At 46.2% G+C, this 17,514-nt stretch overlaps 2 protein-coding genes across 2 annotated transcripts; one reads left to right on the forward strand and one right to left on the reverse strand.

Moving 5' to 3' along the window:
* Positions 1 to 698: 698 nt before the first annotated feature.
* On the forward strand, positions 699 to 2,936 carry LOC137792256 (uncharacterized). Its single transcript, XM_068587852.1, has 4 exons — positions 699 to 810; positions 885 to 1,005; positions 1,087 to 1,175; positions 1,902 to 2,936. The coding sequence occupies exons 1-4, from the start codon at positions 790 to 792 to the stop codon at positions 2,670 to 2,672; spliced, it is 1,002 nt and encodes a 333-aa protein (XP_068443953.1). The 5' UTR covers positions 699 to 789; the 3' UTR covers positions 2,673 to 2,936.
* Positions 2,931 to 16,003, reverse strand: arhgef15b (Rho guanine nucleotide exchange factor 15b). Its single transcript, XM_068587851.1, has 16 exons — positions 15,860 to 16,003; positions 12,046 to 12,570; positions 9,468 to 10,457; positions 9,312 to 9,360; positions 8,676 to 8,743; positions 8,233 to 8,507; positions 7,619 to 7,779; positions 7,264 to 7,416; positions 7,012 to 7,141; positions 6,386 to 6,460; positions 5,981 to 6,073; positions 5,687 to 5,841; positions 4,890 to 5,057; positions 4,716 to 4,801; positions 4,512 to 4,616; positions 2,931 to 4,016 (listed from the first exon to the last, which is right to left on the reverse strand). Exons 2-16 carry the CDS (start codon positions 12,467 to 12,469, stop codon positions 3,847 to 3,849), a joined length of 3,102 nt encoding a protein of 1,033 aa, XP_068443952.1. The 5' UTR covers positions 12,470 to 12,570; positions 15,860 to 16,003; the 3' UTR covers positions 2,931 to 3,846.
* Positions 16,004 to 17,514: the final 1,511 nt, after the last annotated feature.

Below are 17,514 nucleotides of genomic sequence, written 5' to 3' on the forward strand. Positions count from 1 at the left end.
TTTTTTTTTAAATGTAACTTTTTGAATTTAATAAAGCTGTTTTCTTAAGTGTTGTGTCAATTAAATGAATCCCCAACTTCTACTTCACAGACATACATTTAGACACAGGAAGTTTAACATAAGAAAAAAGACACAGAGTTGTGAAAGATTAAAGCTTTCTAGTAATTCAAGTCGCCCAATACATGTATAACAGTATCTGATTTTTGTATGCATCTTTAAAACTACTGAATTTCTGGGGGAAAGTACTAAATCTAATAGTCACTATGCCAATTTGTAAAGTTGTAGTAAAAAATGGTTTCACCTTAAGGGTCATAACCTTATGGAAAGGATACATTTTCCAATTCAGGAAATGTCCTTTGACTCGTCTTACCCTTTCTACGGGCACTTCAAAGCATCTGAATACTACTTCCCCCTCCAATATGTGTGAGCCTAATCCATAAAGTGTCCTTGACTCACCCAGGACATGAAGACAAACTTAACTTTTTAGCATGACATGAAAGAACACTTAAATGGGCTTTTGCATTTTGGGAGGGTGAATTATAAAAGGACATATCTGGCTATGACACTGTTTTTTTTCTTTTCTTAATTAGACACACCCGTTTAGTGATTGCAAGTCAGTCAAAAGAACGGGGTCTCCAACGTCAACCAGCAGGGGGCGCTAGCAGTCTCCCCAACGACTGTTTGTGTATTACTTTTCTTGCCTTTTAACACAACGCGTGAGTTAGCCAACGAGCTGGACGACGCTGGTTCACTATCTTCGCGCCACGCCGCTGAGCAGAAAGGTCAACCATGAACAGCGAAGGACACAATGTGAGTTTTCCATCACGCGACATTCAACCAGAGAGGACACTCGTCGTAACCACGTCCTCCATGTTTCTCCTCAGGGGTCACGGCGGCCCACGCTGCCTCCTCTCTCCAGCCGGACCCTGCACCACCCCTCCCTCATGCCCATGTTCCTCCCCGCGGGCTTTGCGCACCATGTCCCCGACTGTCGCAACCAAACCTGTGAGTCCGTTTCTTTCACCCACGTTGCTTTGAAACAAACCGTCCAGCTGTTGAAGCTGACGACGTGTCTTCCCCCTCCAGTGCTCCCAATCATCCCAGCAGACTTCTTCTACATTGACCCCACCATGGGCTGTGGGCAGAGGGTCCCCAACATAGTGACAGAGCTGGGGGTGAGTCTTCAGCACTGGTCTCCATGAGCCCCATCCATACTGAAGTCAACATGGACACACTATCATAGACACTAATGTTAGAGATGTTTTGTTTACAGACTCATCTTTTTTTTCTTCTTCTTCCCACACAAAATATAATAACGTTTTGGAAATGCTGCAGTTAAGTCTGGGCCTCTGTCAAATCCAGATTAAGCCCTTTTCAAGACCCTTTCTAGTTTAATTAAATTATTTTATATTAAGAAATTAGTAAACAAGAGTATATTACAATCTGTGTATATGTACATGTTTGTAATCAAACGTAATATAAAATCCGGAGGCATGTGGGAACGTATTGAGCACAGGATGAGGTGGTTTGGCCGGTCCTCTGCTCTTTGGGTTGTGGTAGATGGTAATGTTTATACAGGGGCTCAGACAGAAGAGGACATTTAATAAGTTTGGCGACTCGAGCAAGGAAATTGAGACCGCAGGCAAAGGGAGGAGGCAGTTTGTTTTGACAGTGAAGCGGTTCATTTCAGGAAATACCGTCTTAATATTGCATTTTGTGAAAGCACCAGAAATGCTATAAAAGAAAATGTTTTCAAGTAAAAGCAGCTGTTTTTCCAGCTTTTAACGTTCGTAATATGGAAATTTAAGACATTAACGTTCACATTTGCTGTGTGCAGCTTTACGACTTCATTCTTGTCTGTTTTTTCACGAAAACTCTTCCCACTCATCTCTCTCCATCAGGTTTTAGATTGCTTCCAGCTCAACACTCCGACACCGGTCATGTCCGCCTTCCCGGCTCCACCAACCCGTCCAGACCCATTCAGATCAGGACCACACCCCAGCAGGGATCTGGGCAGCCTCACCTTCACAGTAAAAACTCTCCACATTCCAGTGCAGCCAAGACAGGTCGTCCTCCAGCTGACCCAGGAGGAGGACCAGGCCATTACTAATCTCCTGAAACTGCACCACCAAGAAGAGCCTTTGCATTGGGGCTCAGCTGAGGGAGTATTCAAGCCCCTTTGTAACGATGTGCCGTCTGAGAGGGAGGCCAGTTTGCAGAGTCAGTTGCAGCAGAGAAGGTGTTGGTCAGATACAGAGCTCGAGGCAGCGCACACCCTCTCGAATGGCTTCAGGCTGATGGAGGAGGACAACATCTCGAGCCTAAACTACTATAAACCTGCAGCAACACGTCCTGATCCTCCGCTGTACCAGCATCCCGAGGAATCATCAACAAACACTGAAAGCCAACACAAAGCCCAATATAACGTTAGCTACATCGACTTTAGTTGTGCCATGGAATACGGAGAAACCGGCTCGGGGGATTTGGGGTTTGTGGTAAAGAAGGTTGTCGATGTTCATCTGCCTGCCCGTGAGTCTTCGCTGTCCTCAGACTCAAAGACAAACAGAGGATCAAGCGCCTCAGAGGTGAAGTGGACGCTCTCAGATTCGGAGGGAGAAGCTGTGGGTGTTCTCCTCAGCCTCGGAGACGCGGACGCGCTGGCAATCGTGTAGAGATTGTCTAAAACCTGTGTGTCTCCTTGTCCCTGTAAGGGACTTTACCTCTTTCTCATTATGGAAACTATAAGAGTTGAGGGTTCTTTGCACTTTAAACTCATAAGGGTTTTGACTTTGATAGACACCAAAACCCCTTAATTTTCTAAAATAAGAATCTAGTTCTCACTTAAAGTCTCCCTTTATTTATTGCACATTTGTCTCGTAATTTTCTATCTACCGTATCAGTGTTCAATAAAAATGATCAACCGTTGAGCCTCTATTTAAAAGACACATAATTTTTAATAAAATCACAACTACTGCTTTTGAAGGAGAGAATACCCCCTCGCTCATTATTTACAACATATTGTACATGTACAGCATATCTATCCACAAATAATATCCATGTCTTTACTGACAACAAGCTGCAGGGGGCGCTAAAGTATTAATCCATAATGGCTACTGACACGAGCTAACAAGGTAGTGGACAGCACAGCGACTGAGCGGCTCCGCCCATATTTACACACGTTCAAAGCTCGTAGGTGTATTCAGTGTTTCCAGGTTGTTCAAAGGCACTTCCTGATTTACATTTGTTTTTTAAAAAGGTGTTCTTTTGGTGAGAGAAATTACTTTACCGCCGAGTATCACACAGAATGTGTTTTTCTTCTTTTGTTTGATACAAGATTCTTAAAAAAACGTGTATTTCCTGTATTCCGGCTCACACGTTGAACATGTGCGAGCAGGTGCCTCGCTCTGACACGGGAGGCATAAGCGGGAACACCCAACCCTGTTCCTCGCAGCGGCTCTGATATTTATACGGTCTTAACAGGGCTATTGCGAGAATGGTTGGCATTTCAAACCTGCCGTGTCGTAGCCGGTGAGGAAGCAGATGTAAACGCCACTCCAGCTGTCAGAGGCAGATTACTGAATGCATGCGTGCACATTCCCAAAGTCTCTGTCGTAAATTATCACCTATGAGCTTCCGGCCTCACACTCCAGTCGTATAAATAAGGTAATTATTACTGTTGTGTCACATGATCGTCACTCTTCTCCTTTTTTATCTTCCATTTCCTCGTTGTAAACAAACACTTCAACTAATAATCTTCGTACAAAGTTCACCTTTTTGGAGAGTTTGTATCCGTACAGCGTCGTATTACAGTATTCTTTTAACGTAAACATCCTTGATCCGCGGGTCCTACTGCAGGGTGTTGGCCTTGCTGCTGGCGACCAGGCTGGCCACCTGCATGACTCTGTAGCGCTCTCGCAGGTTTCGCCGCCTCACGTGCTCGTTGGTGATCTCGATGACGTTCGCCGCGGGGAACCAGCCCTTCTGGCCGTCGGACAGGCGGATGCCTTCGTAACAGCCTGAGAGGGGAAGTGGGAGGAGAGAGGATGGGTCGGGAGGGGAACAAACGAGGGGGAAGATTGGAGGTTTCTGTATCGTTCATGCGAGGAAGTCAAAAATAAATCAATAAACTGCTCCGGTGAGAAGGAGGAATGAGGCAGTCATGAGGATCAGGGTGCATAAACAAGCAGAGTCAAAGGAAGGCGCACGTTAATGGAGGTGATTGATGCCATGTCGGCACACTTAAACACATTGAAACCCTTTCTTGGTCTGTTTAAATCCACAAAAACGCTGATAATGACAAATATGGACGAGTGGATCAAATTATTTGAGAAGGTTCATATCACTTTCGGGCACTTTCAGCTGCGGCGCTGTGCTCTGCAAAAGAGGAAATGTTTACAACCGTGTGTATCTGACAAGCTCTTCTAATCGTTCTTGTGCGTGTTACCGGCTCTGTGGAAGTCTGATACAAGTCAATGAACTCTTTCGTCCGGGTTTCCCGTCCTCGTTCTTACCCTCGTTGGTTTTGCGGATGACGTTGACGATCTCAGTGGGCTCCAGGGCGAGCTCGTCTGCCTGCTGGGCAATGTACTGCTCCACACACTGCACCTGAGGACAATCTGACACACACACACACACACACAAGACACTATGGGTGTGAAACACACACAAACACGTACAGTATATTCAATGTGTGTGCATCAGGTGCGTGTCCTCACCCCAGTCCTCATAAATCACTTCTTCTTCATCTCTGTCCGGGTTGGTCGGGTTGGGGAAAGCCGCCATCCACCTGTGCATGTCTGACCTGTTCACAGAAACACAGCTCAGAACAAATCCTTCAGACGATCCCGCAGAAAGTCGGGTCGGTTTGTGCGTCGCGCAGCGCTACTCACTGGGAGGGAGCTTTGAGCAGCCGCTCCATCATGCGTCCCTGGTGGTTTTCCAGCAGCGTGAGGTTGAAGCAGTGCTCCAAGGCGCCGACGCTGCCTCCGCCATCCTCTGTTGACTGCACCTGTACCAGAGAGCGGTGGGCGTGGTCGAGAACCACAAAGCGCTCGGCACTGTCAGAGAAACAGAAGGACTTCAAAAAGGAGAAATCGCGTGCAGTGAGAAATACCGAAGCGTGTGTTTTAGATTTTGTTTCACATGCATGTGGATGCAATTCTTTTTTAAAACGCATCTACCGTCGGTGTGGCAACGACGGTATGTTTTAAACCTACTTATCTGTTCCTCTAGGTTCTCTTCAAACACTACTTCCTGCTACATTTGAGGAAGTTTAGACTAATTTTATTTTTGATGACCGAATGTGAAAGAGCCGGTTTTTTTTTGCAGTCGGTTCTCGTGCTCGTCATGACAATGCCGACAAGCTGATTTAAAAAATACGGACAGTTACTCCGTTCACCATCTTAGCTGAGCTTGTTAGCGCGCTAGCATTTGGTAATCGGCACGAAACAGGAAGCACACCGGAGTCTGATGGGAAAGCCATTCGTGTTGCAGGTGTTTGGTCACAGACCAAAGTATTGGACAACTTTAAAATGTGGCCTTGTGGACGTTGGACGTCTGTACAGAATTTCCAATCCATCAAATAGTTGTTGAGGTATTTGTAAACCGACCGACCCCTGACAAACTCATTGCCATCCCTGAGGTTTGTTTCCTACTGGTGTTTAAAACCGACCAGCTGTGCCCTCACCCCTTCTTGGCAGCGATGATGAGCAGATCATTGAAGAGGAAGAGGTAGACGGGGTTGAACTTTGACCTCATGTTGAAGATAGTGCCACCTTTGGACATTTCCTGCAGCTCCCCTTTCTTCTCCAAGTATCGCGTCTGGGAGATGATGGGGACGGCCTGGAGGAGACGCAGGCAAAAGTAGGTCCATGTTGCCGTTTTTTTGAATAAAGAAATTTCTAAGAGGGGCTCAAATCCAACAGAAATACTGACATATTATAATTGTGCACATGCTTCTTGTGTGTGTGTTTGAGTTTACCTTGAGCTTGTCAAACTCCAGCGTTTGATTGACATGGTATAGCTCCTCCATCTGTCGCATCTTTCCCACCTGCGTGTTGCACTCCTCGATGATCTGAGGGATGGTGGAAAAAAGAGACGCAATCGTAAAATCTCTGCTGACGTTATGTATAGAACTGGCTGCATCTGATTGAGAGTATCGGGTTCACTCCTTTGACAAATGTCTCCCTGTTTGAGCAAACCATCCCGCACTGCCTTTGTCCTCGGTGGCAAGTATGATTCACCGCCACCGCCGAGCTCTTTCAGTAGGAGATCCTTCACTCAGACAATGGCTGACATCCAATATCCAGAGGCCTGCGAAGCACTCTGGAGTCTAATTGTGTGGATATGCAGGCAGAAGAGAGGGTGAGGGGTGAGGGGCCTTTACCTTGGACACCGAAGTCAAAGCCTTGGAGGCCGTCTGCTCCTCTTTCGTCTTCTCCTTTGTCCTCCTCAAGATGTTCTGAAACGACAAACAACAACTTTGTTTCTGCTACACGGACAAACGGCATCAACAGGATACATTTCCCCCCCCCCCCAGCCAAATGCAAACAAAGGTCCGGAGGTTGAAGCAGGGTGTTTGCTCATAGGTCAAGGCAGTGGCGCGGCTGAACGGGGAGGATTACGCTGGCATGAGAACATTCCAGGAAGCAACACACCGTGATGGACTCGGACTGTTACCTTTCAGTGGCTGGTAGGAAAAGAGATGGGTCAGTTATACCGAATGAACTGGCATTCTGTAAAGGCCGCGGAGCAAATCATTTAAAGGTTAGGAAGGCTGACTGCATTGTAGTTACATACCTGTGACATGACCTAACAATACGCTTCTTTTTTCACTCGCAGGGAAAGAAAACACAACTGCAAACTGACTCACAACCACGAAACGATTGAAGCAGACATTTAATTCCCCATCGGATCATGTATTCATTTCATTACTAGGATGTAGACGAACTGAAACACAAAAAGAGACAGGCCGCTGTTAAAAACAACGTGTGCTCCTGTGACGTCGCTCACCTCAAGGAGCATTTTGATGCGTGTTATTCGCTGGAAGGGAAGCAGCAAGAAGGACATGAAGGGCAGCCGCTGGCATTGAGGCGACTCCTGGAGACGAGCGATGACCGTAGCAAACTGTGCGTTGTTCTTCCTGCGGACAAACACGAATGCACATATCAAAAAAGGTACGCAAGGCAGCTCCGATGTTCATATTCGTGTGAAATGCGGCGACGGAGGGAGAAGAGGGAGAAAATATTTGTGAGAATTCCTCACAGGAGCGAGGTGTAGGTCTTTTCCTGGTAGAGCTGGTTGCGGACGTAGTCGATGTAGGCCTGGAAGTTGTGCTGGGCGTGGTAGTGGAGAATGTCACAGATGTCCTGGAAGACCAGGTCCTTGAATATGCGCTCCTCCAGGTCCTTCAAGAACCTGTCAGACAGCAAAGGTTTCCCCCCGAAACTTAAAGAACAACCAGGCAAAGACTGACAAAAATGACTCATTTCGTCTTTGTTTTTCCTTCCTGTCTCTTGGCATCGTTGTCCCACGTGACCTTATGCTAGTACAAGTCATCAATCATCCTGTTTCCCCTTTCCTTTTATCTCCCTTCGTCCTTCCTTCCACCATTTCTCACCTCTCGCTGACCTCTCGGACCCTCAGGATGTTGGAGAAGAGGGTTTTCTTGTCTCTGATGATCATCGTCTCCTCTAGCTGCCGGTTGTTCAGGAAGTGGTCGGTCAGAACTCGCAGTGATCGAAGGTACGAGGTCTCGGATGTCAAAACCTCGAACATACTCTGCCAGGGACAAAACAACAAATATATACTTCAGCCGCAGATGTGCTACGTAGGTTTCCTGTAGAAAACATGTCCGAGGTTCTATCTAAGGAGGGAAATGTTGGTGGTTTATCAAAAAATGATCGTCATTTAAACTATTCCTTGTCCATGTTATGCATCACTTATCTTTTACTTCCTGTACTTAACAGGATGCTTTTTCCTTGCTGATGCTGGAAAGTTGACAGTGAAAGCTTTCATGAACTGGGTATGTCGTGAATCAATATTATATTACAGCGTGAGTGATACAGTGAGGCGGAGTGGATCTAAATGTATATATATAAAAAAACACCACATTATTATTTCACGATGGGATTTAAAGCTCGATGCTGCAGCTCCCATTTCTGTTCTCCTCGCATGATTGATCTCTCCTCAGCACATTAGCCTCTCCCTTCCCTCCTCTCCTCAGTCCCTCACCTCCTGGTACTTGCACTGATCCGGGGTGAGCTTCTCCAGCACCCCGCCCTCCCGCACGGCCGGGAGGTCCTGCCACAGGGTGCTCTGGCTCGCCGGGGGCACGAGGCTGCCCCTCGGCGCTCCATTTCCAGTAGCAGTAGCAGTCCCGGTCCCGGACCGGCGAGCGGTCCAGTCCATGGCGTAGTCCACGCTGGTTTTGCTGATGTTGCGACATACTGTCTGGCGTCGGATCTCCTTGGTGATGACGGTGGCGCGGTACGTCTGATACAGAGGCTCTGGGGGGGGGAAACAGGTCACACACGGGTTCTTAGTAAATCCCAGTATGCAAGTAAGAAGTGATAGTGGTGACGGCCAGCAGACAAACATGCTGACATTACTGGGACTTTTTCAGTGGACTCTCCTTTGTGCTTTTATGTTTTCTTTGTTACAAGTGTCCGTCTTACCATCCTGCAGCCGCGACTCCCAGCTGAACGATGACACCCTCCTGAGGGAGTTGCTCCTGATTGGACGCCTAAAGCAGGAAGTATGGAAAGAGGAAGGGATCAACACGGGTGACAGGAAACAGAATTATCCAAGCATCAGAGCAAATGGTACATTTGATGTTGATACACACAAAGCACTAATGTTGACTGTTGACATTTTTTTCTTATCGTCAACAAATCCCATAAAAAAGACCAAACCCAAAAATGTGTTTCTGCTGAATACTATCTGTGCTGCTCTAAGCTCCAGCTGAAGAACTAAATATACAATAAAAGGCTAAATAGTGTCTTTAAACCGCTGGCTATGGAAACTAGACAAAACAGCACTTTAGTTGGGGACTATTTTCTGCTGCGGATGAACACACATTTGGTGTGCTCGTCAGTTTTTACAACAGCAGGTGCGTACATGATTGATTGAAAGTAAACTACAGTGCATAAATATCCAGTGCAACAGAGCGCCTCATTGGTTTTTAGTAGTTAGGATCCACTAATGGGCGGCTTTGGTCTATTTTTTTTGGTCAAATACAAGAATAACAAAATATCGTCAGCCTTGTCCTTTTAAAAATGGAAGTAAGAGGTCAAGTGAGGCTGATAACTCACGGTTCTCCAGCCGAGTCCTCGCCTTCATTCCCTCCATTCTCCTCTCCGTCTGAGGAGACAATTCAACGGCGTCATCGCTTTTTGATCACACACAGAAAATGTACAGTTTGTTTGCTCATCCCGGGCAGAAGATAATAATGTTTGCTCCGCACAAACCTTTTTTCGGTGTGAGCGATTGCATGGAGGCACTACTGAGCCTCCTGGGATCCATCTTTGGCGGTGGAGGTGGCGGCCTGTGGGGGCTGGGCGGAGTGACGGCCACCTGGGGGCTCAGCCCGCTGGCCGCCGAGCCGCAAGGGGACGAGGGCCGCAAGTTGCGCCGCTCCTCCGCCGTGGGCAGCGGCAGGGCGACGCCCCGGTGTACCGGCGTGAGGCTGCGGCCGTCGTGACTCACGGGCATCCGCGGCGGGACGGCCGGCGGCGCGTCGTCCGGGCTCGAGATGGGCTCACAGTCCATCTGGAACTCGGATGTGGGGTCCGAGGTGCTGTAGGACAGCTGGGACAGGCGCGGTGGTTTGCGTACCCTGATAAGAGGAATATCCTGCTCCTTACACAGCGACGTGGACGTTTTCGGCGCGGCGGCGTCGACCACCGGAAGCGTGGCCTCGTAAATGTTTTCCTCTTCGGCTTGAGTGGGCAAGTAGTGAATTTGGGGCGACTGGGCCCGTTTCGGGGGCACCGGGGGCGACTGAGAGCGAGTGATGGCGAGGGAGGAGAGGACGGAGCGAGGCCCCGGGTCCGAAAGTCTCCTGTGACCGTCGGCGATCAGAACATCCAGACACTGGTGGAACTTTGCCTTGTTGTGTTTCAGCGCGTCGCTCTCATCAATCACAGACATCTTGTCCACGTCATCCCCGGCCTCCCCGGCCTCCTCCCCACCTGTCACCACCTCCGCCTCCTCCTCCCAAGTCTCCGCATCCTCCCCCCTGTGCTCTTCCGCGTCAGTCTCCTCCTCGACTCCCTCCTCCGCCCCGCTGTCGTCCATGTCCACGGGCACCCATATCAGTTTCATGCCGGGCCACTGCAGGTGGCACACACAGCTGCAGTTGGGCTCGCAGCTCGGACCCAGAGGCGTGTGAGGCCTGTGCTCCGCCTCCGGTTCACCTCCTCCAACCAGCGGAAGCTCCACCTCTTTTCCATCCGGCGCTGCATTGAAAAAGACGCAACGAAGATTAGCTTCTTTATTTTCCACAAACGTGTCACAAAGCACACACATTTTGTTCGTTCCTGCAGGAAACGTAGCGCTTCAAACACTACGCTAATAAAGTGTGACGGAGCGGTTTCCTGCATACTTCTATCCGACATGTGTATCCCCCGATGGGGCGGCACACTTTCGTAGAGAGCTTTCTTTTCTTTTGAACTTCACATTGGCACGCGTTGGACCGTCGAGTCAGCAGTTCATCAATATGCAAATACAGCAAGTCTGCAAGTGGGGTCTTCAAATATTCATGGGAAGCTGGGAGCGTTGCATTGGGCAAAGAAAAAAAATCCAGTATTGACAAAAGGAAATGGAGGAAACAGAGAGGAAGAAGGTCAAATGGGGTCACATGAAAGGAAAAGAAGATGAAGTAAAAAATTTTAAAAAAAAAAGCCCAACTCAATATCCAACATTTCCATATTAGCCAGTACAGACGTCTTATGAATATAGGAAAATAAAGAGGATTGCAGTATTTTAAGATAACGCCACGATTTTTACAGTTGCTTAATTGCTCAAATATCACCAGTCGGGCTCATAGGGATCATTTGATCAAACTATTTTGATCGTGGAAGAATGTGTGACGGTTATATTTTAGGCACAAACTCCTAAACCTTCTCTGGACCCGACCTTTTCCACAATTATCTTTCCAAACAATTGATCAGAAAGATAACTGAACCGATGAATCGTGACAGAAAATAATCGCAAGTTGCGACCACGATCTCCAGTAAAAGATACGTATTGGCCTTTGAAACACGGCATGTGGACGCATGGCCACAGAATCTGGCTTCTTTTACGGCTTGTTGTTGCCAACGGGGAACCAAAACAACGAAGTGAAAGCGCAGTGTGCGTCGCGGTAGAGGAACCACATGAATCACAGCTAATACAAAGACTTTGGCTTCCTTGTCGAGTCGGGACAAAGCTGAACATGACACATCGATTGACACTCCTCTGTCAGCGAGCTGTAACTGAACATATCCTGCACAGACACGCACACACACACACACACACACACACACACACACACATATGTGACCAGCTGACTGAGAGAACCTGTTTATAGCTGTTGATTCATATTTTATGAAGTACCACACCTGACTGTTGTGTCCAATCGTGTAAAATGTATGTTGTTTTTTTTCCAGTTTTATTTATCAAAAACTTCACTCAGTCTGTGAGACTGTGAGAGGATAAAGTTCATCGTGACCGCAGAGTTGTAGCGTCAATAAGTGACTTCAAATGATTCCAGCTCTGAACAATAAAAGTTATCTCAGGGAAAAATGATTTCCAATAAATCACATGACACAGCTTCCTGATGCTCACCATATCAAGTTGGAGGCGGGACAACTGTTGTGTGTCACTCCTGCCGTTATAGGTCATCCTGTAATAAACACCTAAGCTTCACTTTTGACTTTATTATTATCCCGAAGTTAACCAAACCAAGTCCAGGTGAAGACGACAATGTGCAGTTTCAAACGTGTGAAATACATTTAAAAGTAAAATACTATATATATTAAAACGCAGGAGATGAAGCCACTGTACCTGATCGACCTCCTTCCACACTGACGCCGTCCTCCTCATCACCTTTCCTCCCTCTCCCCTCCCGCGCGATGCGGCTCTTCTTCAAGGGCAGCGGCGGCGCCTTCTCAATCTGAGGCGGCAGACTGGTGCGGCGCGGTTTGGGCTTGACCGTCGGCGGCCTTTTGAACCGCTTAAGTGACGTCGTTACTTCGGCGGTACCGTTTGTGGCTCGTTCCGCCACCTCACTCGAATCCTGTTTGCTGAACTTGTTTACAATACTCTTGACCTTCCCTCCCGAAACGCTCGCGCCGCTGCTGCCTCTGTCCGGCGAAGGAGGGGAGCTGGCTTGTGGCGACGGCTTGGGAGGGATCTCCGGTCTCGGCTTGGCCTCCGGTTTGAGGGGCAGAGGCGACGCGGGCCGCTGGGACGCTCCCTGGACCGACATGGTAGCTTGAGTCTTCTCCCCCGATGTGTTTAACTCCCAGCCCTGACCAACGAGAGGTCAGGCTTTAAGGGCAAAGGTCAATGTGAGCATGTCATCGTCACCTGGTGAGTAAAGACAAAGGAAAAGAATGTTTAAGACCAGTTTGACATTATATAATGAAATGTCTGAAAGTACATTTTCTGGCATTTTCTTCATTCGACATAAGGCCGGGATTTGGGGACAAAAGAGAGCGACTGACTGAGGAAGCAGCGGTGACATAGTGAGCTGTGCACCTATCCGTTATTGGTTCTCAACCTCTTCGGCTTGCGACGCCTTAAAAAAAAGCCCAGCTCACGACAATTATAGTCACATTCTGTAGCTGAAATGAACATTTACACAATCAAATAAACACCACATCCACTCAGTATTTGCATTACAGTATAATCTCGGGATAAGACTTTGGCGCTCCCCCCCTGTAAGGCCTCACAGGAAAAGGAACTTTGCCCCGTAAGAAGCCCACTCCTTACAGGAGATTATCAGGCTATAACATAGATGACAAGTCTGTTTACAAGCTGACGCAGCAAAGGAAAAATCCAGCTACAAATAATGGATTTTTCAATCCTAAAGTTGCCTAAAAAGCTTCACTTCACCGTGTAAACAGACACAGTGAAGCGACAAATACAAATGCCAATACTTCTGTGATTAGCTGGTAATTCATGTGTCATACCTGCGTAGCAAGCGGACTTTCAAACAGCTTCATATGATGCATTATTGTATTTCAAATTAATAGTTAACCACTGTTTCAATACAGGAGGGCCGACCACAAAGGGCAAGACAGTCGAGGGATGGTTTCGATACAAATGTGCATTTATAATCACCATTTACAGGTTTAATAGCCTCGAGCGCCTCGTAATCTTTTACCTTCAAGCTACATTGCTTTGTTACACTCCTTTATATTCGTTGTGTAACAATATTGTCTGAAGTCGTCACATGATGAAGTGCCACCCATTAAACACAGACAACTCCTCACTAGGAATTCAATAAGCATGCGACAAAACCGGTAAAAAGAAATTAGAAACACACACCGCTCCTTTAAAATTCAAACACAGAAATGTCCTTATTCATTTCAATGAAGCTGTCACTTCTTTCACAGGAGTGCCTAAAAAAAAGAAACGTGACGACAATAATAAGAAATGTCAGCTTCCATTGAGGCGACCAAATGGCCACGCTGCAGATTCTTCACATTGTGTGTTTGTGCGTGTGTGTGCGTATATGTGTGTGTGTGCAACAGCTGATGCAATATCAATCCAAAAGAGGGTTAGTCATGTTATGAGTCATCCAGAAAAGCGAGTCAAGGTAGAGAAGACGATGTTACTCCATTCAGTTTGCTCCAGGCTGAAATATCTCAACGACTATTTGCGGCTTTTTCGAACAAATGTTGAGACAATCACTTGTCAAATAATGAAAGGAATGACACCAAAACAAATGTGTTCTTCTGACAGTCACTGGTTTCAGCTTCTCAAAAAGGAGAGTGGTCAGCATCATATTGCAGACAATTTCATACCTTGAAAACGGGACATTTGAACACGTCATCTTTGGGTCTGGAAAAACTTCTGATGGGCAATTTTGACCTTTATTTGTCTCTCGCGAGTCAGCCATTTTTTATGCAAGAAGAGCAATACCCAATTTGTGGAGTACCTCATTACTGGGACATTCACAAAGTGCTCCCTTGCTTTGTGAAAGATTATAGAGGCTGCTCCTTTTATATAAAGTGCCGCGACCGGACCGGGCAACATTTTTGAGAAATTAATGGAGAGTACAGCGCAGCGGATATAAACAAAAGCATCGCCACAGTCAGCGATCCAGGTTTAACTCACTAAAGTCAACAACACACAACCAGTCGCTGTGTGTTATTGAGAAAGTGCACCAGCGGGTCAGACCAGTTTGGAAGGGATGTGCATGCTCGCCAGTGAGCTTAAAATAAAGGAAAAAGACAGATGAGGTTTCAAGTTTCAGTCCGACTGGAAAATGTTCCTGGTCAGACAAACAGCATTGGATGGTTAGAAAATGGCATCGTGTGAATGTTGACTGACAGACGGTTCCCTTTTCTAACCATCGACCTCGGTTCTTCTTCTGCCGCTCCTTGTCTTGCGTGTTTTGTTTTGTTTTTGCAGGAAACATCAGCAGCGTCTATGTGGGTGTGAGGGTAATGACGCTCTGTCCAGGTTTCAGTTTTGTCCCTCCGGGTTATTATCATGCTCCACAAGGTGACATATAAACCTCAGATAAGAGGGTGTGAACGCTCACAAAGCACTCTTCTACAGCGGGGGTAACGTGCTCTGAGTGTGTGTTAATGCACTTATACACCAAGTGAGAGACGAGACTTGAGGTTACAATTCCCCCCTGACTTTCTTTCAATCAGCCCCCCACCAGACTGCACTTCTCTTTTGTCTCCTTTTGCTCTATTGACCTGGTTCGTTCAATGGCTCCTTTCGGTCTCCTGGACGCTCCGCGCTCTCAGGCGGGGTCAGTGGGACAGTCATTCATTCCAGGAAGTGTATTTGTCCTGCCAACTCCAACACATCCCAGATATGGTGCGATCCCTTAAATCAGAGCAGTTTGAGAACAATCCTTAAGTGCTTGGACACCCATCAACACAATGCTCTCTCTCGCTCTCTCTCTCGCTGTACAGTATGCCATCTGCTCTGGACACTAATGGGTCAGTGTGTATACAAAATGGGTAAGGGGAGGGGGCTTTGAGAGAGCTACCACTCCAATTCATGTGGTGTGTATAAGCTCCACGTTGGACAGGAAGAGGGGACGGAAAAGGTGTGTGGAGAAGGAAAACACACACGCACACACACACACACACACACACACACACACACACACACACACACAGGAGGGAAGTCAGGAAAGAGGAATATCCCCATATAGAGTTGGTGAGGTGACTCAAGTTGCAGAAACAATAATGATATGTAAATATAAATGTAATATTTGGGCCTTTTACACATCTGAAGCTGCCATCGGTGGGCCAGTGACCATTAGTATAACATGAAACTCCATACAAATGTATTTTAGCTTTAAAAAAGGTAGACTATTCATAACATGCTCAACATTAAAGTTTGCCTTTCACGGTGTTATGTGTGTCCCTAACGGTGCAGCCCCTGCACACTGTAACCTGCATTAACAAAATGGGATCATATCCCATGGTACTGAACTATTTCAAGATATTCCAGGGTTTAAATCATTCACATTTCAGCGTGACAACGTCCCTGTAATCGCATGAACCCTGAACAAGTGTCCCCGCTGCTTCCTTCAGGGCACAGGTGCCTCCAGACTCACGCAAACCTCACGCGCTCAAGGACCCAACATGAAGCAGAGCCACGTAAAACATGAAGGAAACCTCACCGGTGTCACTCGGGCGCGTCTGGCTCTTCCACTCAGTCATCCGGCTCTATGTTGGCACTCCAACATGGAAGAAGAAGAAGAAGAAAAAAAAACGCGTTTTGCTCGAAATCGGTCCAAGGCGCAGCGACGTTACTTTACACGCAACTCGTCCCGCACAGAGACAGAGAGAGAGAGAGAGAGAGAAGAAAATAATATTCTGTTACTAAAAATGATCCACAAGCAGCTGCGGTTTCTTATTGTGTCTCTGACTGGCTGCTTGTGTGAGCACCCATCATCCCACTGTTGTTGTCTCCTTTGTTACCAGCAGCATGTATGAGAGGAGAGGACGGGAGGCAGGAGAGCAGCGACCCCCCCCCCGAGGGCTCCACGCACAAGACACACGTCATGACGCGCACAGCTTCCTGCAAGGGATTTCAAAACAAAATGTGGATTCAATCACTGTCAGAATCGGAACAGATTATTGCCAATGTACGTGACACGTACAGGGAATTTGACTTGACGGAATGTGCATGACAATACAAAAATATAATTTAGTAAAAAAAAATTGAAATTTATTTAAATTTACAATTGAAATATGGTAAACAAACAAACAAGATACAATATATTGGTATTATCAAATGCACTCCGTACAATGAAAATATCACTTTCCTCCTTCCACACAGGAATACAATAACTTAAAACTTAAGGTACACATTAAAATTAAGCCCGCCTGTGTGGTGGGTTTTAACATTTGTTTTACACGTTTTATAATGTGTTTTAGAAATGTTGTATAGTTTTCTGTTTAAGTCTGTGAGAGTGTTCTGTGGTTTACCTGCAAGACAAATTCACCATCAGGCACAATAAAGTTATAATAGACCTGAATCGAACTACGAAATGATTATCATCAACACATATTGTGTGATGATAAAGGAATATAAAATACATGTTTTTATTTACTTTGATAACAAAAAAACAACAACTACATTTAAACCAATTTAAAACTAATAAATAACAATTATTTATTAATAATACGGGGGGAAATAAATGGATTACATTACAGTGCTACGCTGTTGCTCACTACAGATGAAATTCATTATTAGCGCCATTTATTCACACCTAGCATATTCACAATTAACTGGAATTTTCACCAGCCAATTTATTGACAGTGCGAAATCACAAGTGAAACACGATACAAACGAGATCTTCAATTTTCCAGCTACATGCTATTTTATTTCATAATATACATATTTTAATTTAAAGATAACACTGCCCTTCCACTTTTTTTATTTTGGCACTCTTATTTTGAAGGGCAAAATGTCCCAATTCTGTCACTTCTTGGGTATTTATCATATACTTCACTTTTCTTTGGTCTTCCATTCTACTAACGTCCCAGAACCTCTTTAAATCTTTACATATTTGTTTTATTTTAAGGTTGGTATTGCAAACGTATTTTATAATGTTTACTGACAGTAAAGTTGCTGGTTTCAGTTTAAAAGTGAAAAACGTGCTGCCACTCATTTAATACCAATAATAATCATTACCTTTTTTAACAACCAACGCAGTTCCATAATGTTACGGTGTGGTGACCACAGCTTGTATATTAATGTCACGTGATACAACATCGAGCAACTCTTTAAGGTAGATCACGTGCTACAACCACAGACAAGGCCCTCCCA

This window comes from Clinocottus analis, unplaced genomic scaffold (genome assembly GCF_023055335.1).
Source record: "Clinocottus analis isolate CAN_PGR_092001 unplaced genomic scaffold, fCliAna1.0.p SCAF_21, whole genome shotgun sequence".
Classification (NCBI taxonomy): Eukaryota; Metazoa; Chordata; class Actinopteri; order Perciformes; family Cottidae; genus Clinocottus; species Clinocottus analis.

Bases quoted from the DNA above. Each gene is read 5' to 3' on its own strand.
- arhgef15b (XM_068587851.1), bottom strand. From the start codon at position 12,469: ATGTCGGTCCAGGGAGCGTCCCAGCGGCCCGCGTCGCCTCTGCCCCTC. The intron at 7,417-7,618 runs GTGAGAAATGGT...GCTGTCTGACAG, and splicing joins GTCCGAGAGGTCAGCGAGAG to GTTCTTGAAGGACCTGGAGG. The intron at 4,802-4,889 runs GTGAGTAGCGCT...TTCTGTGAACAG, and splicing joins CTGCTCAAAGCTCCCTCCCA to GTCAGACATGCACAGGTGGA.
- LOC137792256 (XM_068587852.1), top strand. From the start codon at position 790: ATGAACAGCGAAGGACACAAT. The intron at 1,006-1,086 runs GTGAGTCCGTTT...TTCCCCCTCCAG, and splicing joins CGACTGTCGCAACCAAACCT to TGCTCCCAATCATCCCAGCA. The intron at 1,176-1,901 runs GTGAGTCTTCAG...TCTCTCCATCAG, and splicing joins ACATAGTGACAGAGCTGGGG to GTTTTAGATTGCTTCCAGCT.